The sequence below is a fragment of the Brassica napus genome, chromosome C5, assembly GCF_020379485.1.
Source record: "Brassica napus cultivar Da-Ae chromosome C5, Da-Ae, whole genome shotgun sequence".
Lineage (NCBI taxonomy): Eukaryota > Viridiplantae > Streptophyta > Magnoliopsida > Brassicales > Brassicaceae > Brassica > Brassica napus.
Genome location: NC_063448.1, coordinates 55480091 through 55507406, shown reverse-complemented (window position 1 = coordinate 55507406; position 27316 = coordinate 55480091). Strand labels below are relative to the sequence as shown.

Sequence of the window (27316 nt, the reverse complement as noted above, 5' to 3'; positions counted from 1 at the left end):
ATATTTTTTTGGATGCTATAAAAGATAGTCATGTCCTGGCCGCAACCGTATATGTAGGACTCGCACATCCACTCTCCTCAATCTGTGAATCTTCTCATATGAAAATATGTTCGCGACTCAGTAAATTTCGTAATATATGTCAATTGGCCTAACACATCACCATAATCCATATTTGTATGTCTTCAGTAGCTAGTATGTTATTAAAAATCAACTATGCAATGTATCAACTAACACATTGCTCGACGCCAAACACATTTAATTGGGTTATTTCAGGATACGTATCCATAAATATAGATGCATTTTGTGTATAGTGTACACATTTCTTTTAAGATTACCAACATGTATCTCTATTATTTTATATTTTTGAAGAAAACGGGAAACTGATGAACACCAAAGGAATAGATAAACTGATTACACATATGGTGCTATTAATTAGATATACCATATAACACTACACAATGTGCACTGAAAATTTGGAAAATTAAACAATAGAAGCTATATATATTGTTTTGATAATGGGTAGAAGAAGATACCTTAGGTCATATGTAATCTGATCGTTAGAGTAACTTTATATATAATAAACTATATATATATATATATATATTTTAAAAGCACTAATTAGTTCAGAATATAAATATAGCCCAAAATTTAGCTAGAGTAAAGAAATGGACGAGGCCTCACAAAAAAGAACTTGGATCTGCACTTTTTTTTTAAAAAAAAGAGCCCTAATTCATTGAAAAAATTGTTTGTTAAAAAACCTAGTTTAGCATATTTCTCCGTGGTCCTGAAATTCTCAAATTTGTATGGCTTCTAAATTTTTTTTTTTTTGAAACGTGGCTTCTAAATTTTGTATTCATATTGTGAGGGTTCTAAAATTTGTTCATCCATAAACCTTAGATATGTGGTCCTGCTCTATGAGTCATGTACGGAGTATATACTTACAAGTTACAAGATATATATAATGCTTCTTCAGTAGTGTAAGAGATGATAGATTCAGATGAAGACGTAATTAATAATATCATACGACATTATATATCTATATACATTGTTTTTTTTTGGGTTATAACCTGCTCAGACTTATGTATTCTCTAGGTCCAACAGAAACACTCTATGTCATATGTAATCTGACCGTTCAAGCAACTTTGTAATAGTAAGGATGTAGTCACATTTTTGGTCTTCTATAATATATAGTTTAACAAGAAATTTCGTTCGCATGGCCTAATCCAGCAATAAGATATATACAATTAACATAGGGGTCTCTTGGAGTTGAAACAACGTCGACGTAACTTTCCCATTCCATTAACAAGAACGGCATATGGGTTTGGTGCTGACACTTTAAAAAACATACCAAAGATACGGCGCAAGTGATTTTAAAATCAAATTTCAGTAGATTTAAAAAAAAATATTCCTTCAGCTGTTCAAGTGACTCTGATGTGTCCCGCACATGAACGCTTCACCATCACAAAAGAGCCAAAAGACTAAAGCTCTAAACTTTTAATTTCATTTATCTAAACTAATAAAAATAAGTAATGATCAGTTAATAGCTAGGCAGATTCATGCATATATGTTAAGTTAATTCTAAATTTAAATTACGTACTAAAGTTAAATTAATCATCATTCGCCGGCACTATGTTTGGCCTTTGTTAAGACAAATGGCAATGTTGTTGTGAAAAGGACATGTTAACTAAACAAAGACAACATCTTTCCTAGTGTCACACACGAGCACAAAACATCACAATCCAATTTTTCAATTATTACTATCATTGTGAGAAGATTATAAATAAACTCTAGTTAGTTATGCCAATTTTTTCTACTTATGTACGCGTGTAAGTGTCTATTAAAGGGAATGTTAAGAGATACTTTACAGCGATTTATCTGTCTCTAATTATGCACTGAGCACTTAAAAGGGGAGTGTCGAATTTGAAGTCCTATTTATCTTAATAAATAAACCTTTTTGTATTATGGCCTTGGGCCCTTGGCAAGACTTTTTGTTTGTTTTTGTTTCTGGCAGCAGTGAAACTTAACTTATTATGTTTTTTAATCAAGGATTTAGAACCTCTCCAAAAAAGAATCTCATTTTGAGTGATCCTCAAAATAAGATATGAAAGTGAGTTGCTCCAAAAAAGAACTTTAAATATGTCTTTAATTTTTTTTGTATATTACATATTAAACTTCAACTTTCATAATAATTAATTATAAGCACTAACTTTTATAAATATATAATAAATGCATATTAAAATATATAACATAATATTTATAACTTATATATACATATTTTGATTTCATCTAATAAGAAAATTTTCTTAAAATAATGTGCATCAATTAGAGAAAAGAGTTACCAAAAGGTTAATTTACGTACACATAATATTTCTATTTTATATTAAAAAAATTGATTTAAAGTTTAACATATTTATGTACTTTATTTATCAAAGATAACATTTATGTAAACATATATTAAATATTTAATCAAAATATAATTATAAAGAGTAATTAAAGTGATACAAAAATTAATATCACTAGAATTATATGTAAGCTACATAATTATAAGGACTAAGAAGAAAAATATATAGTGTTGAAGTTTTGTCAGTTTTAAGGTCTTATTAGTCAGACTTTCAAAATTTGAGGATTTGAAATCCGTTAGAGGACAAAAAACCTCAATTTGATAATATGAAAAGCTGTTGGAGATATTCTTAGTTGTTTATATATTCGTATTGAACCTGTAGTTTGTGTTTTATTAGGGTTTTTATATTTAATTTCAATAGTTAGCTCATGCAACCAAAAAAAATTGTCAATCGCGTAAGAAAGTCTACATAAGTATGATCCATCTAAATATATATATGTATTTATGATCCATCTCAACAAAAACAATCCAAAATTTTAGTAGTTTCTTTCTCCATTGGAAAACTAGAAAAAAACTCAAAAAAAAAGTAATGAAAATGTTCAAAACAAACAAGGAAAGGTAGAATAATGCGATTCAACCTTCACTACATGGACCAATTAAATACGTAGTAGTAAAAGTATAGTGATACTCACATTGCTGATCTGAAGCCTCAAGCCTGCTCGTTTAAAAGTGGGCTTGGCCTAGATGAAATATTTCAAGCGGACCGATCCATCCCAATTAAGTCAGACCTGATTGACATGAAAAACCTAACAAATTGTATTAACACTTCTTTCGATGAAAGCCCATAGGAAAACAAACAAAAGAAAAATAATTTTATACAAAACTGATATACTGACTATCAATTTCTTTAACACTGATATCTATAACTCATTTTCAAATTTGAAAGTGTTTTAAAACACGTACTAGATTTTGACCTGCGCTTAGATAACGCGGGTATTTGTTGTTGACCGTTTAATAAAATTTGAATGAATTTATAACTTTTTATTAGAGATAAATAATTTAGAAGTCTATTATAATTTTTGAATTTCAAACAATGTTTTCATAACTCTTCGGTGGCACTCCACAACCTTGCTGAAATATGTTACAAACAAACAAACCATTAAGCACTCAATACAAACTCACGTTGATAGGAGCAAGGTTCTTCTAGAAAATTGAGTAGTTCACGTGACCTGCAACAATAGATATATAAACATATGAGTTTCATTCTCTTGCACTATTCGCTTCCCCATCGTGTCTTGGAAAACCATTAAGGACAGTTCAAACCAAAACTTTAGTTAGACTAAATTTTGTTTACTGTCAATTATATATATCTGGTCCTGAGCTCAAGACCCAGCAGCCTTAAATACCTCCTAAGCCAACTTCTATTGCTGATCAAACTTTGAATCCACTCTGAGAGAGGTTTCATCTAACGATCAGTCTCTGTATACTAATCATCAAAACCAGATTTATGTACTAAGGCAACTACATTAACAACTAAAGTTCTTTAGCTCAACTCGATTCATCAAACAGCCGTAAATTTTATATAAATCTGCTATCCAACCAATCACAAATCAACCAAAAAAATGATCCGATAATGAAACTAAGGAAACATCAAAACACCCTTAAAGACCTCCGCCATTGAACCTTATGTCCCTCCGCAAATTGACGTCGTAAGTCTGGTCACTAATTTAGAATCTGCATATGTCACCACTAATCGACAGCTCCAACGCGTTGTAATCATAGGGAAGATTAAGAAGTGCTAAGTAAGGTCTGGATTCTTTGGAAACCCAGAAGCCTCAACTCGACGACGTCTTCGTCGGCTAGGGTTTTTCTACTCGCTACCGAACGAAGATGATGAGTTACGCAAACAAAGTGATCGCGTAGAATAAAAATTGTTTTGTTATAGAGGAATGGTTAAACTAAATCATGAAAATCATTGTATATATTTGGTTTTGTCATATAAATCTCAAAGTCTCAAAAACGAAACCCAGTTTAATGGTGTATGAAACATATATCGTATAATTAAAGTAGTAATTGTGTATAGTTAGAGTAAATAATTGTTGGACCAAAAAAAAATAGTTTAGATAATCCAACAACTTTGTTTAAGTAGATTTTTTAAGACTTCTTCCTTTTTAATAGTATAGATATTTACAATATGACAACCATCACAAGACCATTCACACATTAAAAGTAGTTATATCAAATTAGCAGTAAACCAGTTGTATGTTTTTGGTGTAAAAAATCATACAATATCATCTAGACACTATATATATCTCTTATATATTAATTGAAAAACATTACAACTTTGTTTTGTAGTCACGTGTCACCATGAGAATGAAATTCAGAATTCTTAGAAAAATAAGTCGGTACATCTTAACTTATATTATACTAACTATTAATTTGATAAATAATATACAAAAGAATATTCTCGCACTTTCCTTAAATAAAAACTACGAAATTGCCTAATATGGTTAACGTATACATGACAATTAATGATTATGAATAATAAATATATGATAATAATTTTTGTATCTTAGTTTTTTTTAAATTTTATATTATTAAAAGATATTAAACAACCACATTAACCATATAATAAAAAAAAATCTTTTATGTTATATTTGAATTTTAAAATGACTATAAATTACTACAAACGTTAAATATCTTACACTAAAATTTTGTGATCAGTGATTTAATTTTTTTTTGGTAATAACAAGATACAAATGATCATAAATCGTATGAATATGAAGTCTCATTTACTAGACATTCATATTATATATTAATATAGTTTAAAATTAAACTATATAACATAGAAAAATACTTAAATATGATAGTTTCCAAATTTGTATTGAAAAAATATTGAAACCTTAATATTTAAATTTTGAATTTTGCATTAAAAAAATCGCACATTAGAAATTTTGTGTTTATCACATGAGTATGAATTTTCAATAATAAATATTTATATTAAAATATACTATATATCTATGTCTATGTCATTGAAATTTAGTTATATACCATATAAAATAAATAAAATGATCGTTTTGATTTATTTACTAAAAAAAATATCGTAAATAAACAAGAAGTATTGTTTTAATTTATTTGTTTAGTCTAATTTAATTATATATATAATACGTAAATGAATAAAAATAAATAATAATAGATAAAAAAATATTTTTATATATAACAATCATTTCGCGCAATTGTAGGTAAATAAAAATCCACCCGTAATTGTTCTTAAGTGAGGGATGTTTGAGTTGGTAATTATAACAAATTCCACTTTACCTAATTTGTCTTTTTGGTTTAGGTATTGAGTTGTATGTTTTCTAGTATAGTAAGCAATCCATCTGGACCAACCTCACCATCAACAGTGATATATCTTCTCTTATAATTAATATTGTCTTGTCATTTCATAAAAGCATAGTAAACAAAAGGCATAAAGGAAAAAAACATAAAGTAGATAGAAGTTGAACTGAACAAACGTATTTCTTTTGTCTACTCGTTTTCTCACGTGAAACCACGAAAATTCAAACTATTGCTACACATTGCGTAAAAACTCTCCCATTATATTCATGATTTCATACGTATAATCAGCTAAAACAGGGATAATAGTTTTTTTCTTTGTGTTTTTGTTTTTTCTTCGGATGCTAAATTTTCCCGCAATAAATAATTTTAATATTTTTCATGTCTCCATCTCTTCGTACATAAATAAATTAACCAAAATTTGGAAAAATAAATAAATAAACCAAATTGTAATTTCACGAAAAAAATGTTGAAAACTACCAGGTAAGCAAAGGTTACACATCATATTTTGCCCGTCATCATACACATCATCAAAATTAGACTTGGATTGGATTCAAGAAGAAAGTCGAGAGTTGACAGAGACAAAACTGTAGACAGGAATTAAATTTAGAAAGTATATTATAGTACTACTATCTATCTATACTTAAAGTATATATTAACCTTAGAATACCTAGCTTTGTTACAATAATGAGTAGGTAGCCAAGATGAACCTACATGTAACAGTTCTACCAAAATATAAACCTAACAAAATGAAGTTTCTATAACGTATTGCCATAATCTGTGGAGTATGAAGACCAGATGAAAGATTTTATTTTCATTGTTTATAATCATAAAATCAGGAATTGAGGACACTTCAAAAGTTTTAGAGTAAAACGTCAAAACAACAATAAGTGTAGATTACTTTAAAGGTGGAGTAAGTCAATGTAATGAGATAAAGTATGTGTATTAAGTATTCTAAATCATTTTGATAAAATATCAATAAAGTGTTGACTAAGATGTATGTATATACATAAAAACATATATTTATACACAGAGAATGGTGATTGATGAAGATGGTTAAGTGTAACTTATCTCCCAAGGAACTCTTCTGGCAAATACAGCGCAGCTATGCCAACACCAGCAAGGAACAACCATGCCTCTAGCGTGCAGATTCAACAACCAAGAACAAGATCTTCTCTTCCTCCTTCTCCAATCGCCTTCAAGGTCTCTCTCTACCTTCTCTCTCTTGAATCAAGAACCAGTAAACTCTTTTCTTGATATTTTTGTCTTCTCTCTTAACCTAACTTCATCTTTTCTGTCTCTCTCTGGCCTCTGCGGCTTCTATTCTTGCTCTCTGTTCTATCCTTTCTCGTTGACTTTGACTACTATTTCGTTGACTCAACCGCTGTTTTGTCTCTTCTTGTTTCTCTATGGTGATTTTTTTTTGCATCAAGTTCACATTTATCACCTTCAAAAACCCATTAATGACATACCAAACTGGTTTTGTATTTTGCAGGAACAACAAGGTAGACCACCTCCCACCACACAACAAACAATAACCGGAAAACTCTTTAGAAATCTCTTCAAGGGTCTTCTCTTCTCACAACTGACCTTAACCTCACTCTTAGTAATTGTCCTCACCATTCGCGGTCTCATCTTAGCAAGTTCACGCCATTTCCACCCCAAGAAATGGTATCCTCCTTTGCTAGCATCAGTATCCGTCTCAGGAGTTGCATCTTTAGCCTGGCAATGCATCTTTATCTACACTCCATCGAGAGCAGTCCGAGCAACGTTCTGGCTTAGCCCTATACTCACCTGCTCGGTGGGTATCTTGCTTGTTCTCATTGGCTCAGCGGTAGATGCTGGGATTGGTGCTGTCTTTGTGCTTTTCGCCATCACTCAGTCTTTATACGGTTGCTGGATCTCTCCGAGGCTTGAATACACCGACAAGATACTATCACTCTCCACAGCTTTTCCACCTCCAAGAACCAGAGAAGTAGTCAGTTTATCGATCGTGGTAAGTGTGGTTTACTCTGGCTTCTTGGTGACTGGCATAGGAGGTGCAACTTCCACTAGAACAAATCTAGATCTCTTGTTCATATCCGTAATCTTGATAGGGTTAGCATGGACCATGCAAGTTCTCAAGAACGCACAACAAGTTGCTGTTTCGCGTGCGAGATACGTAAACTTTGCACACGGAGAAGATATGGATGCATGGAGTGCGTTACACGTCACTGTGAAGCACTTGATTGGGAGCATATGCATTGGCTCGACGCTTGTTCCGATCATAGTACTCATCAGAGGATCGATCAGAAGCGTTAATCTAATGTCAGGGAGCAGCGACGAGGTTATGTACTCAGGTGCTGACTGCTTCTCCACCCTCGCCAACAAGGTGGTTACGTGTGGAAACAGATGGGGCTTTGTGCATGTGGGAACGTATGACAAAGGGTTCGTGGAGGCTTCGAGTGATACTTGGAAGAAGTTCAGAAGTGTAAACGGGTTAGAGGAAGTGATTGATTCGGATCTCACTAGCTCCTTGTGCTTCCTCAGTGCGGTTTCTGTTGGAGCAGTCTCTTCGTTGACTTCAGGAATATGGATGTTGTTAATCCACAAGGACTATGCATTGGAAGTAACGCTCTATGCTTTCATAATTGGATATTTTGTGGTAAGATGAATATAGAAAGAATCAAAATGACTTATTAGACAAAGTAGCTTATGTTATGTGTGGTTTTATTTCAGGGCAGGGTAGCTTTGGCGTGGCTACAAGCGTGTGTCTCGGCTTACTATGTAGCTTACTCTGAAGATCCTCATAGCATGCGGTTTGATGGTACGATTCCACAGCGTATTCAACGTCTTCAGATGTTAAGGGCTCACCGAGATAACAGGGAGAGGGAGAGACAAGAGAGTGATGAGTCTCCATGAGATTCGTTACAAACATGTAAAGAAAAACAAGGATTAGTACTTTTATTTGTTTTTTCTTCAAGATACAAATTTATTGATAGGAACGTTAGTTTCCATGTGTTCATATGCCAAAAAAAAAACTCCAGTTAAAGATTGAAAATGAATGTGGCCTAGTATCCATATTCTTCATAAATTTCTATAACCAAAAAAAATCGAATATCAAAATATCCGAACAGAAACCGATTGGAAAACCGAAATATCCGAACCGAAATCGATTCGAAAACCGAACACTCTATGCATAGTGGATACTCTTTCCTCACGAAACATTTCATTTTATAAGTAGTGATCCGTTTTCAGCCAAGAGACTGAACCATCACAAAGAGAATTAATGGAGTTATCAACTTATCAGTGTGTTGCAACAATATGTGACCATACATTAACTTGCCCACAAACTACCGAGGGAAAATCTACTAGCACATTTAAACCGAACCGGTATAACCCGGTCAACATTAATTTTTAAAATCAATTTGGTACTATAACCGGTTTGGTTAAAAATCCCGACACAAGACTCGCTAGTCGCCACGACTGAAAACAACAGTCACAGCGACAGCTCCCGCGTCTGGCAAAGAACGGATAAAGTCTCTCTCTCTCTCTCTCTCTCTCTCTATATCATTCCGTGTGAAGAAGATGCTGACGAGTCCAAGCAACGCCCTTCACAGTAGTACTCCACACTTCTTCCCTATTCGCCGGAGCAAGCTCTGCCGTTCCCGGAATTTCCACTCCGGCGGAGGAAAACCCTGCTCGCTCTCTCTCCTCTCCGCGAGGAGATTCAGCGTGAGAGCTCTAGTTAGACCAGATGTTGTCTCCGAGGACGGTGGTGGTGACTCTGGAGCTCTGTCTTTTCCTAACCACATTTCTGTCAAAATCCCTTTCGGAAACAGAGAGGTAAAGCTGTAACCTTTGGCTTCTTCATCTGTTAGATGTTTTGATTTCGAGAGGTTTGGTTTTGTTAAAGTGATAGACTTTATAGTATTTGAGACCCTTTGAGAAGCAAAGGTTGATACTTTTGATGTATAGTGAAAGCCTAAAGTTTTTTTTTTTTGTTCTGTATTGTGTAGATTTTAGTTGAGACTGGTCTGATGGGGAGACAAGCAAGCTCTTCTGTTACTGTGACAGATGGAGAAACTGTAAGCTTATTTCATTCAAATGCCAAAACTTTAAAACTCTTTTCACTATTTTGTCCATTTTATAATTTTTTTTTTTTGTAATTGTAGATTGTCTGCACATCAGTTTGTGTAGCTGATGTCCCTAGTGAGCCATCAGATTTTCTTCCTCTTTATGTTCACTATCAGGAACGCTTCTCAGCTGTTGGTCGAACTAGGTAACCGTTTCTTCAATCAGTCCTTTGTAATTTTGGAGTCTCTTACTACAAGCAAACCAAAGATCCATAGACTAAACGGAGCTTCTTCTTTATGGTACAGTGGTGGATTTTTTAAGAGAGAAGGGAAAACCAAAGATCACGAGGTAGTGACTAATGCTTAAATGATTGTTGGTTTCTTATACTTTTGTTAACATGTTACTTCTATTGGTGTTTATGCAGGTTCTGATTTGTAGGTTGATTGATAGACCTCTACGCCCCACTATGCCCAAAGGTTTCTACAACGAAACTCAGATACTATCCTGGGTATGCTTCGTTTTGTTTGTCTCTCTATGATGTTTTCTCTTGTTTTGTGATTTTCATGAACATGACTTACTTTGTTTATCACTGTTTAATCATATAGGAAGATGAATGTATTCATTTCATTGGATTGTCTTTAATTGTTGACTCGTTGCTTGTTTATTGTTTCAGGTTTTGAGCTACGATGGGTTACATGCACCTGATGCTTTGGCTGTTACATCTGCTGGAATAGCTGTGTATGTATGGTCATCTCGTTTCCGTTTTTTTTTTTATATGAGTGAAGCTTTTCTTTTTTTGTTAACATGGCTTTGCGATGAACGTATATACCACAGAGCTCTTTCAGAAGTACCGAACGCAAAGGCAATTGCAGGAGTTAGAGTTGGTCTTATTGGGGGCGAGTTTATCGTCAATCCAACCGTGAAGGAGATGGAAGAATCACAGCTAGATTTGTTTCTAGCTGGAACAGATACTGCAATTTTAACCATAGAGGTCAAGTTCAATCTATAACTTAGTTTGCAAGATTTGCACATTGTTGACTCAGCCCTTGCTCATTTGCAGGGATATAGTAATTTTCTTCCTGAGGAAATGCTGCTCCAAGCTGTTAAAGTTGGACAGGTAATTTCATTTTTTTAATTGAGATTAATTATGTTTTCTAGAAGCTGGATTAAGTACTGAATGTGAGGCTTTTCTGTTTATTTACCAGGATGCTGTACAAGCTACATGCACTGCTATTGAAGCTTTGGCAAAGAAACATGGAAAGGCCAAAATGGTTGACGCTATAAGATTACCACCTCCTGACCTATACAAGCATGTGAAAGTATGTTTTTTGCAGTGATATCTTCTCACAAATCAAGTGTTCAAAACAATTGTTTTCTTATGTACATAGGAACTTGCTGGTGAGGAATTGAGCAAAGCGCTACAGATTAAGGGCAAAATAGCGAGAAGGAAAGCAATATCATCCCTGGAAGAAAAGGTCTTGACAGTAATGACTGAGAAGGGATACGTCGTTGATGAGGTAGCGTTTGGAACCACAGAAGCACAACCGGAGTTATTGGAGGATGAAGACGAGGATGAGGAAGTTGTTCCTGAAGGTGAGGTGGACCAAGGTGATGTTCACATAAGGCCCATCCCTAGGAAACCTATTCCTTTGGTGAGTCTCTTAACCTTTTTTCTATATGGTAGCTTGAAACTGAGATTTTATCTTATTCATTATTTTTTTGGTTGTATGCTAACAAAACTAGTGATTGCCCCCTTGTGTAGCTATTTTCAGAAGTAGATGTGAAGCTGGTTTTCAAAGAAGTATCGTCAAAGCTCCTGCGTAGGAGAATTGTTGAGGTATATGTTGTTGATAGGAGTCTTCCTTACTAATACTGTACGCTGCAGTAACGCTTTATTGATTACATTTTTCTACATCACAGGGAGGTAAAAGAAGTGATGGTCGAACTCCGGATGGGATTCGGCCAATTGACTCTAGATGTGGCCTGCTTCCAAGGGCACATGGCAGCTCTCTTTTCACACGTGGTGAAACACAGGTAAAAGAGGAATGATGTTTTCAGGGGACTTCCTGTGTGGCTATTTCATATTTTGATTCTGTCTTATTGCCTATAATGAGCATTTTTGTATATGATTCTTTCAGGCACTGGCAGTTGTTACTCTTGGTGATAAACAAATGGCGCAGAGAATTGACAACCTTGAGGGTTCTGATGAATACAAGAGGTTTTATCTTCAGGTCTCTTCAATATTTTGATCTTCTTTTCACTCTTGCTATTGTTATTTACAGATAACTTTGTCTCTTCTTTCATTTTCTTGTTGAGCTTACAGAGCTTTTCTCTTTGATGTCTCAGTACACTTTTCCTCCATCGTCTGTTGGTGAAGTTGGAAGAATTGGAGCACCCAGTAGAAGAGAAATAGGTCATGGGACACTAGCAGAGCGAGCATTGGAGACTATATTACCAAGTGATGATGACTTTCCTTACACAATACGTGTTGAGAGTACAATACTTGAAAGCAATGGTTCTTCAAGGTCAGCTAGGTTCTTCTTTTCTTCTTTCTCTGGCTGTAGATTTGTGCATGCCAAGTTTGTGTAAGTGATTTATTCGTGCTTGCTACTTATATTGATCTAAAATTATAACAGCATGGCATCTGTTTGTGGCGGCTGCTTGGCTTTGCAAGATGCTGGAGTTCCAGTAAAATGCTCTGTTGCTGGCATAGCAATGGGAATGGTTTGGGATACAGAAGAATTTGGCCGTGATGGATCTCCTCTTATCCTTTCTGACATCACTGGAGCTGAAGATGCATCCGGTGATATGGACTTTAAGGTCAGAAAATAAAGAGGACTCTCTTCAAAGTCCTTGCATTCACTTTTAAGTGCTAACGTTTTGATTTGTTAGGTTGCTGGGAACGAAGATGGTGTTACTGCGTTTCAAATGGACATAAAGGTTATTATCCGTTTCTCAATTTAATTTACTGAAATGGTTTAGATAAATCTGTTAGTAACTTTGTGTTTGTCATTTTCTTTTCTGTAATCATGAACTTAGGTAGGAGGAATCACGTTACAGATAATGGAAAAGGCTCTGATACAGGCAAAAGCTGGGCGTCGCCATATTCTCGGTAAGGAGTTCTAGATAGTGTAACTAGTTTATCTTGAAGAATGTATATACCATATAAGATGTAATTCACTAATTTTTGTTCTCTCTATGCAGCTGAAATGGCAAAGTGCTCACCGCCTCCTACGTTGAGTCTCTCAAAATACGCCCCGTTGATACATATCATGAAGGTTTGTGGCTTCTCAAGAATTACTCTAACGCCTTATTGCTCTGAGACTGAACTAAAGATTGTTGGCGTTTCATGTGCTGTAGGTCCATCCAAGCAAAGTGTACTCCCTCATTGGTTCTGGTGGGAAGAAAGTAAAGAGTATCATTGAAGAATCCGGAGTTGAAGCCATTGATATGCAAGATGATGGAATTGTGAGATCTACAGGACTTTGTTTTTCGTTTTTTTTTTTACATTATGGTTGTTTCACCATCACAGATTTTTCAACATTTTTCTTTGTCAAAGGTGAAAATTATGGCAAACAATGTGGCGAGTCTGGAGAGGGCCAAAGCCATTATCAGTGGATTGACAATGGTTCCAGTTCTTGGCGATATCTACAGGTAAGTCTCTCTGTCCAACACTTGTCTTCACCTTTGGATTTGGAATCTGACCTTTCTTTTTTGCCAGGAACTGTGAAATCAAATCAATGGCTCCATATGGTGCCTTTGTAGAGATTGCGCCTGGGAGAGAAGGACTTTGCCATGTCAGTGAGCTGAGTGCTGAATGGCTTGCTAAACCTGAGGATGTGAGCGTAACCCATTGGTCCATTACTTTCTTCTTTATTTAGGCTTTGACTTACACTCTTTCCCTATTAATCTTGTCCTCTCAGGCCTATAAAATAGGAGACCGCATTGATGTCAAACTAATAGAGGTCAGCGTTATTTGTTTCTCTTTAACTAAGAGACATTATAACCAAATTGGAAATGAGTTGTTGAACAAAGAAACGTTGATAATAATGCAGGTGAATGAAAAAGGCCAGCTTCGGCTTAGTGAACGAGCTTTACTTCCGGGATCTGAGACAGGCAAAGAAAGTCAGAAACCACCTCCGACGGGTGATTCTACCAAGGACAAGGGTTCACCAAGGAAATATGTAAATACTTCATCTAAGGACCGTGGAGCATCAAAAGTTGCATCTGGGGATGAACTAGTCTCGAAGAAGAAAGATGTCAGGAGATCATCCGCTGGTGACATGCCAATGAAAAGCAATAGCAGTAGCAACGAAGAAGATAGAGGCAGCTTAGTCAATGGTGAAGCTACAATCAGCTAGTGTATGCAAACATGATCAGTGCTTGTATATGTTTCTTGTGAAGACTCATTACGAAAGGAGGAAAGTTTCTTCCAACGGAATCACAGGTGAGACTTGAATAGTCTTGATTCTTGTTTTTGTTTGGGAGCTGGAAAGATGCGAGACAAGTAGGAGTATTAACATTTTATAGGCAACATATGTTGGGAGGTTATCAGTCATTACATTCTTTGTTTTTGTTGTCTTCTCTTTCAAACTCATTATACTGCTCCTTTAGGTTATCTTGTATTTTAATATTATTGACTAAAACATATTCAGATGACTTTTGTCAAGTGTTTTATTGTGTATGTCTAAATCTTACACACCTATCTGCACTTTTCCTAATGATGTTTCAAGCAAGTTGCTTGACTTGGCATTTTCAAGAGTGGCTAGAAAATATATATAATTTGGAAACGGAAAAGATGATATTGGCATTATAAGAGATGTACATTTAGAATGACTAACAATGTACATGAAATGCTGTATATCTTGGCATGCTTTTACTCTCGTGCCATCCGTGTAACTCTCTTCAAATGCCATTTTAACTTTCTTTAAATGCTACTTCAGCAACAACAAAGCTTGAGCTCGAGCCCCTTCAGCTTTGCTATGAATCACCGATCTCAAGGATGATGATCTGTTGTTTTCCCTGTACAAGTCGTTGGAACATAGCCTGCATTGTTCAGTAAGCTGTGAGACCGGCCATAGAAGAGATAGATCATGCTTCCAACAAGCAGCCATATCAAGACCCTGATCCATGTCCCAACTCTGCCATCACAAATACCAACAGTGGTTTAGAAAAATCCAAAACTGATTCATACATATTCATGATGGTCAATCAAACTCACTCACCCAATGTTGATGATCAAGTAGGTGTTGATCAAAATGCAGAGAACAGGAAGGTATGGCACAAATGGGCAGAGAAACCCTGAAAATGAAATCAAATAGAGTGAGGCACCAATTAAAGTTCAATTTCTCAGATTTTTTTTGTGCTTTATGAATAGGAAACAAAAGGCATAAGCCTCAGATAATTACCTCCTTGGTGTCCAAATTTGTGCCTTTCATCATCCTCATCGATGCAACCAAGAGTAATCAAACTGCCAAGTAAGATGGCTGCACTGACACCACACATAGTGAACCGAGGAAAACTGCCAAGGTCAAGAATAAAACCCATTAGAGGATCCACCTCCACTAAATTAAATATATATATATATATATATATATTTAGAAATAATGAAGACTCAACTAGACAGACACATGGATATGATATCAGATGATGAACCGACCTTGGAAGGCGCTCAGCAGAAGCTGCTGAAGATAGGCCTAAGACACTTATGCACACAAGAACTATACTCCAGGCAGCAATTTTTCTTCTCTTTCCAAAGTACTTTTCATCTGTTCAATGTATAAGACAGTAAAGATTGAGCACATTTTATTACAGTCTCATCTTAATATACCATAGACAAAGGGGTAACCACATGAATTAGCGCATATTAGTACCTCGAGCGCCAAGTAGAGGAGAATCAGATGATTCAACAGCATCCACAAGAAAACGTTCAGTTTGCAGCCTACTTTCATTTTTATCAATCCATGTTTGAGAGGATGATGGTAGGGGAACACCATATGGTGGTACATATCTGAGAACTAGCACACAGACGGCTACAGAAGTGAAAGCCATCAACGTGCCTACACTAACCTGATGAAGGAATATCAATGTGAGTTACAAAGAGAAGAATCTTTATCATAATAGAAGTGAGTTTCAGTTCAAATATCAAATACTTTACTAATCAATGAAATCTCTATTTTTCTATTTGCCACATGACATTAAGACATGTAACATAGGCAATGATCAGCTTACCATCTCGGACAACTGTGAAACATCCATGAAAAATGCCAGTGAAGCGGCTAGTACACCAATGACTATTGTGTTCTTAACCGGTACTTGAGTTCGTGGGTCAATTTCTGCAAAGAAAGCTGGCAACAATCCGTCCCTAGCCATTGCCATGAAGATCCGCGGCTGATAAAAGAGCACTATCAAAATTACATGTGTGCATTATACCATGACCCACATGAATCCTAGCATTGGTTAGTACCTGAGCCAGAAGCGAGCCCAACAAACTAGCGCACAGAGCAGTTATTGCTCCAGTAGTTAAGATGTACCTGAAACATATAAGAACTATATGTTATATTCACTCTCATGATGTGAAGCGATTTGAGTCTCAAGAGATGTATCATGCTTACGCTGCCCACTGCATCCCACTGTCTCCAAATGCAGAGGAGATAGGAGTATCAGGATCCAAAGTATAGTAAGGGACCAACCCAACGATAACTACTGATAAAAGCATATATAAAATGCAGCATATCATTAATGCAATCCCAATTCCCAATGGAAGATCCCTTTGAGGATTTTTAACCTGTTGTGGCAATTACCAAAAAGTTTTAAGAGCTTAACAGAGAAAATTAGCAGAATTATAAGACCAAACATCCTTAGTGTTGGTAGATCGAGTTCACATAACTAAGACCAAACATCCTCTTATTACACAACTAATGAGTTCTATACAGAATCTTAAAAAGAGTTATATTATTCAATAGACTGTATACCTCTTCAGCTGTGCTAGTCACGGTATCAAATCCAATGTATGAGAAGAATACTACTGCAGCTCCTGCGAGTATTCCCTTTAATCCAAAAGGAAAAAACCTGTAAAGACAAGAATCAAAACATTGACATCTCAAAAAAATTATTTGACACAAAACTTAGCTCAATGGAAGAATAAGAAGAAGAAGAATAGGCTAATTACCCAGTGGAAAGATCATATCCAACCCAACCAGTCTTGAAAGCTGTATATCCACCAACTACTATGATGAAAACCAAGGTGCAAACATTCACTGATGTTACAATTGCTTGTACTAATGAGCTCTGTCAAGAACAAAAATACTGTTAAACTATCTAATAATAGTCCTGAAATGAATTTCATTACAAAGTTTTGAAATGTAAGTACCTCCTTTATACCAAAGCATAGTAGTATTGTAACAATCATAATCAACAATGCTGCACATGGATCAACCACAATACCAAGTCCGGGTATGGTTTGTCGAGCTAAGAACACAGGAAGTTTGTCTAACCCTCCAAAAAAGGATGCCTAAACAAAAACATCAATCAAAATTAAATCAACAAGAAACCAGGAATACATATATAACTCAAAAGGAAATTACCAGATTTGGAGATATGCCACGTGCAATGGCTGATCCACCAATAGTATAATCCAACACCAGTGCCCAACCAACCAACCAAGCAATCCTATGAAACAACAACAACAAGAGAGAGTCTCAGCTTTAAGCAGATCTTCTACCATTAAAATCCATTTAGTCCATACCCTTCTCCAAGGCATATGTATGCATAATGATAAGCACTGCCAGCAGATGGACAGCGAGAAGCAAGCTCAGCGTAGCAACAAGCGGAGAGAGCAGCTGCTACTCCGGCGATGAAGAATGATACAGCAAGAGCAGGTCCTGTGTGTTCTCTAGCTACTGTTCCCACGAGAATGTACACTCCTGCTCCTATTGTTGTTCCAACTCCTTTGAAAAAATTAAGGAACACAATCAAAAACATCGTTAGGAACACAAAATGCTGGTTGGTTCGGGAGAAAAGTTTCATTACCAATAGCGACAAGATCAACGGCTGTTAGTTTCTTGGCAAGCTGATGATGATGATGTCCATGGTCGTTTTTGAGATGAACAGAATCAACTTGTTTCCTTCTTACAAGACTATTGAAACCCCATGAACACTTTTTGCTTGAACCACCGTTCTCGTTCATGTCAGCCAAAAAAAAAAGACTCCACGAGGATTTGGTTTTTCCAACAAACCTTGAAAGATGTCTCAATCCAGATGAGGTATATGAGATACTTTGAGAGGCGTGCACGATTCTAACTTTTTGAGAAAAGGTAGAAAACAAAGATTCCTGCAAAATGTCAGATAAAAGTTTGTGATTTTTTAAATGATTTTAATCCAAAGATATTCTCTTTCTTGTTTGGTCTCTCTTGTTTTTGTCAAGACAAAGATTCTTTTGTTTGATTGAATTAACTTAACTTGGATGATTGATGATGGGGGCATTTGCTAGAGTGCCCAATAATGGTATCTAATCTAGGAGGATAGCTGCTATATATAGAAAAAAAGTTTTGTGAATGTTAAGGGTTCGAATGAAACACATAACACATGCAGAATAAATGCAGTTTTTATAGGATGCAGATTGGACTGTATTTTTTTTCCCATTCATCTTAAAATATGCAGAACACAAAAATACATTAAAATAATAAATATACTGCATGCAGATTAATGTTATTGTTAAATTATCTGATCTGCAATAAAGAAAAAAAATGGCTGGACAATTGTTTTGCATTTAATCTGCAGATTATTGATCTGTATTTATCCTGTTTAGTCTGCATTTTATTTTTCATCTGCATTTTTTACATCTCCATCACATTCAAAATCTTTATCTTTTCTTTACGAAATGAGTTTTTTTTAGTCTTTAAATTGTTTTAGTAGATTTTCAGTAATATATAAACTAAGGTAATCTTCAAAACACCAAGACACTAAATTTATTATAATTTCATCTCCAACAAAATATTAAAATTGACACAATTCCACCAATTTTGCTATAATGTAAAATAGTGGTGGTATATTATATTTTATTTAATAATATATTTTAATTATTATTATTAATTAGCTTAAATTTGTAACTAAACATAAACATACTGTAATATTTGTATTTTTAAATTATTTTTACATAATTATTTTTTTAATCTACGAGGATAGCAGCTATATATGGATAACAAGTTTTGTGATGTTTTTTTTTGTCAACAGTTTTTTGAATGTTAATCTTAACAATTTTTTTTTAGAAATGAGTTTTTTATTTTATTTCTCAGACATGCTTCTGATGAGTTTGAACGGTCGGATGATAAAGTCGCCAACTTTAAACTATTGTCTTAACAGAAAAATTAGTTTTTTTTTTTCTCCCTCGAAGAAAAATTTAGGCTTTGGAGAATGGAGAAACAGTCACTACCGAAGAAGCCTCGTCCTCTCGGAGAATCTCAGTTTCTCCGATGCGCCGAGTTGATTCTCCCGTGGCTAAACGCCCCAGAGCTCGCCGCCGTCTCTCTAACCTCTAAAGCCTTAACCTTTATCTCCAGATCCATCACTCTCCGTCGATCCCTCGACGCCGCACGCTCCCTCGAGAGCCTCCCCGTCCCGTTCCTCAACGCCGTCGACTCCAAACGCTACGCTGACTTCGCGTACACGCCTTTCCAGATCCCCGCTTCCTCCTCTCCTCAGCCTCGGCAGCGGTGGGGAGGAGGAGCTAGCGATGCTCCGGCGAGTCAGTTTGAGATGAATGTGGTTGGAGAGAGTATGTATGGATGCGAGTGCGAGAGGTGTGAGGAAGGATACTGCCAGTGCTTATCACTCGCGGCAGGCGCGGAGATAGCTAATGAGTGTGGGTCGGGTTGTGGATGCGGGTCGGATTGTCCGAACCGGGTGACTCAAAAGGGGGTTTTGGTTCGGTTGAAGATTGTTAGAGATGAGAAGAAAGGTTGGTGCTTGTGCTCTGATCAGTTAATCAAGAAAGGCCAATTCATCTGTGAATATGCAGGTAACACTTTTAATGTGTGAAAAAAAAAATCATTTGGATTTTTTAGAATAGTTTTGTTTTGATTTGTGATTTTTTATCTTGGAAGCTGAGTGTCCATAATAGTGTAATGATCTTTTATTGCAATTGTTGATTTATTCTTGGAAGTACTTGAAAACTAAGTTCAAGAGTATATTATTATTAGCATTATTTATTACTTATTAGCCCATTACATACAAAATTGAATGTTAGCTCATGATTAGAAGAACTTAGCATTAGTCATGTGACTCCAAAAACGTCCTAGATAGTAGATACTATAACATTGTGGATTCCAGAATAATGTAATGATCTTATTGCAATAAGTTGAATTATTCTTCTAATGAAAGCATATGCCTTTGAAGATGTAGCTGCGTGCAGTGAGAGGAGAGTTAGCATTGTATCATAGTTGTCTCCATTTACATTACAGTGAATGATTAGACCTTTTGGTAGTGTTCTTGTTTCAGCTCTTTTAGATTATAACAGCAAATCTTTTTTACTTTAATGTGTTTATTATGATCTGTCCTAATGATCATTTGTACATCACTTGAGAGAGCCTTCGGTTTATGCATAATCTTGTTTTCGTTTTCTCTTCTTAATAGGTGAGCTGTTGACAACAGCTGAAGCACGTAGACGTCAAACTATCTACGACAAACTCAGGTCAACGCAACTATCATTCTCCTCAGCTCTCCTAGTCATACGCGAACACCTTCCTTCAGGACAAGCTTGCTTGAGAATAAACATCGACGCCACAAGAATCGGGAACGTTGCTAGGTTCATTAACCATTCTTGCGACGGCGGGAATCTATCCACCGTCCTACTGAGAAGCACGGGGGCTTTGCTTCCTCGCCTATGTTTCTTTGCAGCGAGGGACATTGTTGCAGGGGAGGAGTTGAGTTTCAGTTATGGAGATGTACGTCTCACTCCAGGGAGGAGCGCAGAGAACAAGTTGAATTGCTCTTGTGGTAGTTCCTGCTGTTTTGGAACATTGCCTTGTGAGAACACCTGACTTTGTCTCTATCTATACTTATGTCTGAATTAGAGTTTATGTTTTGACAAATTATTGGTTCTTGAGTAAGTACTAATGTACTATTAACAGCTTTGATCATTAGCAACAACAACAGAGAATATTTTGAAAGCAAGAAACTATGATTGTCTAATAGATATAGATGGAAGTTAGGTTCGGTTCCTCTCACAATGGACCAAACAAAAACTCATTGTCTCTCTACCTCTCATGCTCTTCATATCCTGCAGTTTAGAGCCACACACAAACACAGTAAGAATCTCAGATCAAGAAACTCATTCAATCTCAACTCTCATATTTAAAACTATACCCGAGTCTCGTGGTGATTCGAGTGTTGTTACGTGCAAACGAGAGGAAGCTGCGGGAGAAGGCGAGCCGCGAATGCTAGGAGGATTGCTGTTATGTAGCCAACCTTCTTGGACTTGAGAAGCAAACTGAAGATTCCAAAGGACATCTTCAATGGAAGGCCGTTCTAGAGGGTCTTTGAGTAGACACCTTACACAAATCTCCATCATTGTCTTGAGTGATTGGTCTGAACATGTTCTGTGGACCGCTGGATCCACCATGCTCCTACGCGCTCCATCATCCGCTGAGATGCTCGCTTGTAACTGATGGGAAAAGAATAAAGTGTATAAAGTAGATGATTGAGATATAGTTTCTAGCTATATGTCCAATGGTGTTACCTGCTCTTTTAGAACATCGACTTGACCCTTTGCTTTCAATGGTCTTCCCACTATAAGTTCAAGCAAGATCACTCCAAAGTCATAGATATCAACTTTATCTTCATCTTTGATGCTGATAAGAAGACACAGAGGATTAAACTATGCAAGTTGGTTTAAGATAAAAAAAAGAAAATGACAAGAAGAGTTTACACACCTTGGAGTTCCTTTTCTTGATACAACTTGTCCCACCTTAAAAAGAAAAGCAAAACACATTCAGCTAACAGATTCAAGAAGCTAACAAGATCTAGACTTTTAACATCACTTACCTTTCCAAGACCTTCCACAAGCAATGGAAGGTTATAGCTACTGATTTTTGCAGCGAGGTTATTGTCAAGCAAAACGTCTGTTATCCTCAGGTTGTTATCATAAACACCAGGGACGATACCAGTATGCAAGAACTGGATCCCTTTTGCTACACCAATCGCTACACTTATGCGTTTCTCCCAAGTAAGCAATCTTCCCACATGCCCATCTGAACACAGACAAGACAAATATGATGATTTTTATTCTCTGTATATGTTCTTACAACATCATGTTTCAGTGTCATACCAGAGATCCAGCTCCTGAGTTCACCATTTGGCACATACTCAAAGACGAAGAACATTCTGCTGACTGTTGAATCATCTAAGTAGCACTCAAAACAATGCCCCAGCACACTAACCAAGTGACGGTGCCTCAGTTTAGCAATGAGCTCAATGTGGTGCATCAGGTTCTGAGTGCTGCAACTTTTCTTCATTTTTAAACATCTAATCGCCACAAATGATCCATCCTTCAACCTCCCTCTATAAATCTAAATTGAAAAGGCCAAAGATGAGAAAATCACACTAACAGAACTTGGAAACAGAAGATAGCTTGAAGTTTATTACCTGTCCTTGAGAACCTTCACCCATGAAAGCAGATGATTCAAAGTTGTTTGTGGCATACTCAATCTCTTCCAGTGAGAATGTCCTGTAAGCTGGAAGACCAAGCGCTCCTAGCTTCATTGTTTGAGAGATATACCCTTTCACAAGTAACCAATAAAACTCAATATGTGAAAATGTGTGACAATAATATGAAACAATATTTTTCTTACTTGCATCTGAGAGTAGCTTTGATGTGTATCCCATTGAAACATTCTCTTTGATAAATCTTGGAGAAGCTTCTATTGCTTTCCTCTTAGCACTAACTCTCCTAAGAACTACAAACACTGCACCAGCGAGGAGAATCAACCCTAGGACGCCTCCTGTTACACCTAAGGCAACACCCAACTTGGATTTAACTCTGTTCCTCCTCTGTGGTATGATCCCAACAGCGAGAGCTTCATTGCTACAAAATGAAACTGGACGCTGGTCTTCATTTGCATTAGCCAGACAGTTACCTCCATAGACAACATCTCTGCTAACTCCTGAGCTAGGTTTAAGACAATCAGGCAAGCTTCCGGTAAGAAGATTAGATGATAGATCAACAGACATCAGCTGTGAGTTGCAAGAGAGATTTGTCGAAAGCCGCCCGGTGAGTTTGTTGTGTGAAATGTTCAAGTAAGTTATTGCTGGGAGAGACATCAAGGAAGTAGGAAAAGGACCAACGAATGTGTTGAATGAAAGATCAAAATGTTGAAGCTGATACAAAGAAGTCACTTCTTGAGATGATACTGCGGATCTAAACATGTTCTTGCTGAGTATAAGAGTCACCAACTTGTGACTTAACCTAGGAAACATCGGTCCGAATGAGTTTGATTCAAGATCAAGCACTTGAAGGTTTGTCAAACGGCTTAGATCAGGTAAAGCTCCACTAAACCGGTTATTAGCTAGAGAAAGAACTCTAAGACCTGACAAGGTACTCAGCGAAGAAGGTAATGATCCGTTAAATGCATTTTTTCTTAGACTCAGCACAGCTAAACTCGGTAAAGAACCAATCCAATCCGGTACAAGACCAGAGAACATATTCTCATCGAGTATAAGGGTCTGAAGGCTAGCAAGCGAGGACAGTTCATGTGGTACAGGTCCAAAGAGGAAGTTAGAACTCACATTGAGAATCTCTAATGAGGACAAACGGTTTATTTTATCAGGCAACCGACCCCATAAACCGAGGGAGACAAGGGTGAGGACTTTGACATCAGGGAGCTTAGCAAGAGTAGTGACAAACGAGTCTATTGAGAAACTCTTTGGTAACATGTGGCCTCTTCTGTCTCCTGTGATGTGAAGCTGCGTTATACTATCTTCGTAGCATACAACGGTTAGGGAGGAGTTTGGTTCGGAGTTGCAGAAGTCTGTGAAGTTGTTCCAGCTGGTTAAGACTTTGGGGTAGTAGAGAAGCTGTTGAAGCCTCAAAAGGGTTTGAGATTGAGATGATTGAAGCTGTGTTGTTTCATTAATGGAGGATAAAAGCAGAACCAGAAGCAGTAAAGGCAAGCCACACAATTGTTTCCCCATAGCCACACAAAAGACTATAATACTTAAGCAAAGATAATCACATAAGCATCATGATTATCAACACCTGCCATAGAGAGACGCATTACATTTATAAACAAAGTACTAAAAAACAGAGAAAATGATATAGTTTTTTTTGCATGTTAATTCCTGAGAAACAGGAAGAACTCACCACCTGTGTTATAGATTCTCCTCCTCCTTAAGACACCTAGCAGGAATAGGAAATGCTGGAAAATTTTGAGCTCTAAGAGATTATTTTTGGAAGTTGTTTTTTTCAGTTTTATCAAAAAAAAATAAAAGGTGAATGAGAGAAAATAAAAGGTGAATGAGAGATGAGAACAGATGGTTTCCTTTGAGATGAAGAAATACCTCTGCAAACTTATGAAGGAACTGTAAAACGAATATTGATTTTTACCTTTTTAAGAGAAAAGTAGCAACTTAGATTTATAGGAGAGATTGTGAAAAGTTCCCAAGAAAATTCCTCAAGGAGCTTTTAAAAAAAAATCAAGATTCCTGCATGAGTGATTCTAGCTCTTTAAAGATAAAACCGCGTGTACTATTATGAGAACAAAATTAACCCAACAAAAATATTATAAAGACAGCAAAAAGTTGTGCAAAATCAATGTAAAGAAAACATTTTAGCAACCAGACGATTAAGTAAACTGTCACTAGTTGACAACAGAGAGTCTGGTCCTCCTCTCTATCACGAGAGAAGACAACTAGAAGAATTTTAAATGATTATTAAGAGGAAATGAAATATTGTAAAAATATTCTTCTGAAAGAAATAAACAAAGTTCTTGAAATGTTCACATGCATTACTAGAACAGGGAATCCACCGGCTCTGTCCGACATTTTGTTGTGTTCTCTTAATTTTTGGGTTGAATCACTATCAACATTATTTTCACAGTATTAAATGTGTTCATATTATATCATCACTTTCAAGAAAAACAGGGACCAACGAGAAAACCCACTCGGGCCAAAGCTGTATATCCATTAATGGCTATGGTAAGTAGCTTAACAAGATTGACTATAAGTCTATAACAAAGAGTACAACTCTGTAACGATCATAATGAATTGAACTATTTTTATAAGAGTTTTGTCATATGCTTCTTTTCATCAGAAGCAGGTCTTACAAGTTTTAATCAAACTTAAATAAACCAGATCCATGCAGAACTTAAATCTGGAGAAGTAATATAAACTAAGGTGAAAATAAAAAGTAAAGTTATGGCACAGACTGTTATGTAGTCTTTCGCACGGTGGCATCTCCATCAGAAAGGTCACGTCAGACTTTTTAAAGTGACACATGTGGATCCCATGCTGCTACTTTTACAAAATTTGTTTGAAGAAGAGAACTAATGCGTGTTGGATAAGCTTCAAGAGATAGCTTAAGATTCAAGTTATCCATAAAGGAAAGAAGAATAACTTAAAGGTTTTGGATAAAGACTAAGATTCCTAGATTAACTTGTAATAGGAAAAGATAAGAAGTTTCTATTACCTATATAAGGGGAGACTAATGTAAGTTGTTCAATACAACAATAAGAAGAAAGAAAAGAAAGAAATAAAACAAAGAACCGTTTTATAGTTTCTGTGTCATTATCTACTTTATTTGGTATCAGAGCTTGTGGTTTATCTCGATCACATAGAGCTTGGATACAGAAACGATGGCAGACCCAAAAGCTATAACAGACTCAAAGGCAGTAGTAAAGATGAAGAAATCAGTTCCTAGTGCAGTGGTGTGTCCGATGTTAAACACATCAAACTACACGGTATGGGTGATGAAGATGAAAGCACTCCTACGCGTGCACAAGGCATGGGAAGCTATGGAGCCAGGAACCGACGATGAAGACAAGAATGATTTAGCTATAGCTCTTCTGTTCCAGTCGATACCTGAATCACTGGTTTTACAGGTGGGTGATCTTGGAACTCCTAAATTGATATGGGAGGCCATACAATCAAGAAACCTAGGCGCAGAACGAGTCAAGTCGGCTCGACTCCTAACATTAATGAATGAGTTTGATCGTCTGAAGATGGAAGATACAGACACAATCGATGCATTCACTGAAAAAATCTCAGAGCTTGTATCAAAGGCCTCGACATTGGGACAGATTATTGAGGGTCCTAAAGTAGTAAAGAAGCTCCTTAATAGTCTACCACCAAAGTTTATCTTCATGACAGCATCTCTGGAACAAATGTTAGACTTGGAAACAACAAGCTTTGAAGATATAATTGGGAGACTTAAGGCTTATGAAGAGCGCATAAAAGGTTATACACCAGTTGAGCAACAAGGAAGTCTTCTGTACTCAAACACTGAGAAGTCCTACGATCAGAAGGGAACTGATAATACAGGAAGAGGGAGAGGACAGAACAGAGGACGTGGCCGTGGTAACAGAGGAAGGGGTCGTGGCAGGAGCAACTATGGTGAGAGAAATAAAGAAAAGAGAGACTACTCTCAAATAGTGTGCTATAACTGTAAGAAGAAGGGACACTTCGCCTCTGTTTGTACCGAAAAGAAGGCCGAGGATGAACTCAACAAGACTGAAACAGAGACTGCAGAAGTAGCGCTTTACATGCTGGAGGTGGTATTCCTTAACGAAGAAAAGGTAATGCCGAAAGAACTGGAAGCTGACAAGAAAGAAGATGGAGTGTGGTACTTGGACAACGGAGCCAGTAACCATATGACAGGACAAAGATCGTACTTCTCTGAGATAAACGAAAATATCAAAGGGAAAGTAAAATTTGGAGATGGATCTTATGTTGACATAAGAGGAAAAGGTTCGATTATGTTTGAGGCAAAGACGGGAGAGCAGAAGATGTTAACTGACATATACTATATCCCTGAGCTACGAAGCAATATCCTAAGCTTAGGACAGGCAACCGAGCAAGGCTGTGATGTTCGAATGAAAGACAACTACTTGACTCTAAGAGATCCTGAAGGAAGATTGCTCGTGAAGGTCTTAAGGTCTGCAAACAGACTCTACAAACTAAAACTGCAAGTAGGTAGAGCAGTTTGTCTACACGCAAAGATACAGGAGGAACCATGGAGATGGCATGCCAGACTTGGCCATATTAGCTTCAAGACAATACGAGCAATGGCAACTAAAAGAATGGTACATGGTCTGCCAGAAATAAGTGAAGAACGACGACTCTGTGATTCATGCTTGGTAGGCAAGCAATCGAGACAACCTTTTCCAAAAGCGACAATATTTAGAGCATCACATCCACTAGAGCTTCTACATGCAGACCTTTGTGGACCAATCTCGCCTGCAACTCTCTCTCTCAACCGCTATATCTTTGTCATCATTGATGATAACACAAGATTTATGTGGTCTATACTGATGAAAGACAAAAGTGATGCTTTTGACAGGTTTAAAACGTTTAAGAAGCTTGTCGAGAAGGAAC

General features: G+C 36.5%; 5 protein-coding genes across 6 annotated transcripts; 3 read left to right on the top strand and 2 right to left on the bottom strand.

The window, feature by feature from the left end:
• The first annotated feature begins 5562 nt into the window (after positions 1-5562).
• On the top strand, positions 5563-8923 carry LOC106417896 (protein PNS1). Its single transcript, XM_013858616.3, has 3 exons — positions 5563-6880; positions 7173-8321; positions 8396-8923. Exons 1-3 carry the CDS (start codon positions 6785-6787, stop codon positions 8576-8578), a joined length of 1428 nt encoding a protein of 475 aa, XP_013714070.2. The 5' UTR covers positions 5563-6784; the 3' UTR covers positions 8579-8923.
• Positions 8924-9158: 235 nt separating this feature from the next.
• On the top strand, positions 9159-14417 carry LOC125587865 (polyribonucleotide nucleotidyltransferase 1, chloroplastic-like). The gene is made up of 23 exons (XM_048759143.1): positions 9159-9502; positions 9676-9744; positions 9832-9938; positions 10039-10081; positions 10158-10241; positions 10407-10471; positions 10568-10724; positions 10794-10850; positions 10939-11052; positions 11122-11385; positions 11496-11570; positions 11654-11767; positions 11872-11964; positions 12080-12258; positions 12370-12553; positions 12626-12673; positions 12773-12845; positions 12938-13011; positions 13094-13201; positions 13293-13387; positions 13455-13572; positions 13657-13698; positions 13789-14417. Exons 1-23 carry the CDS (start codon positions 9245-9247, stop codon positions 14092-14094), a joined length of 2727 nt encoding a protein of 908 aa, XP_048615100.1. The 5' UTR covers positions 9159-9244; the 3' UTR covers positions 14095-14417.
• A 95-nt stretch (positions 14418-14512) lies between these two features.
• LOC106433059 (cationic amino acid transporter 4, vacuolar) lies at positions 14513-18164 on the bottom strand. Its single transcript, XM_048759146.1, has 14 exons — positions 17765-18164; positions 17481-17682; positions 17320-17404; positions 17106-17246; positions 16905-17023; positions 16708-16804; positions 16348-16520; positions 16200-16266; positions 15965-16123; positions 15607-15802; positions 15393-15501; positions 15142-15254; positions 14959-15034; positions 14513-14874 (listed from the first exon to the last, which is right to left on the bottom strand). The coding sequence occupies exons 1-14, from the start codon at positions 17919-17921 to the stop codon at positions 14730-14732; spliced, it is 1839 nt and encodes a 612-aa protein (XP_048615103.1). The 5' UTR covers positions 17922-18164; the 3' UTR covers positions 14513-14729.
• A 791-nt stretch (positions 18165-18955) lies between these two features.
• LOC125587866 (histone-lysine N-methyltransferase SUVR3-like) lies at positions 18956-20871 on the top strand. Its single transcript, XM_048759147.1, has 2 exons — positions 18956-19751; positions 20366-20871. Exons 1-2 carry the CDS (start codon positions 19148-19150, stop codon positions 20770-20772), a joined length of 1011 nt encoding a protein of 336 aa, XP_048615104.1. The 5' UTR covers positions 18956-19147; the 3' UTR covers positions 20773-20871.
• On the bottom strand, positions 20814-24369 carry LOC111198043 (probable inactive leucine-rich repeat receptor-like protein kinase At3g03770). Of its 2 annotated transcripts, none has more exons than XM_048759144.1 (9): positions 24090-24369; positions 22582-23984; positions 22376-22509; positions 22059-22299; positions 21776-21981; positions 21664-21698; positions 21471-21582; positions 21098-21395; positions 20814-21011 (listed from the first exon to the last, which is right to left on the bottom strand). In XM_048759144.1, the coding sequence occupies exons 2-9, from the start codon at positions 23918-23920 to the stop codon at positions 20989-20991; spliced, it is 2388 nt and encodes a 795-aa protein (XP_048615101.1). In that variant the 5' UTR covers positions 23921-23984; positions 24090-24369; the 3' UTR covers positions 20814-20988. The 2 variants fall into 2 exon arrangements, with proteins under 2 accessions (XP_048615101.1, XP_048615102.1); XM_048759145.1 differs by having other exon boundaries at positions 24093-24368.
• Between the last annotated feature and the right edge of the window lie 2947 nt (positions 24370-27316).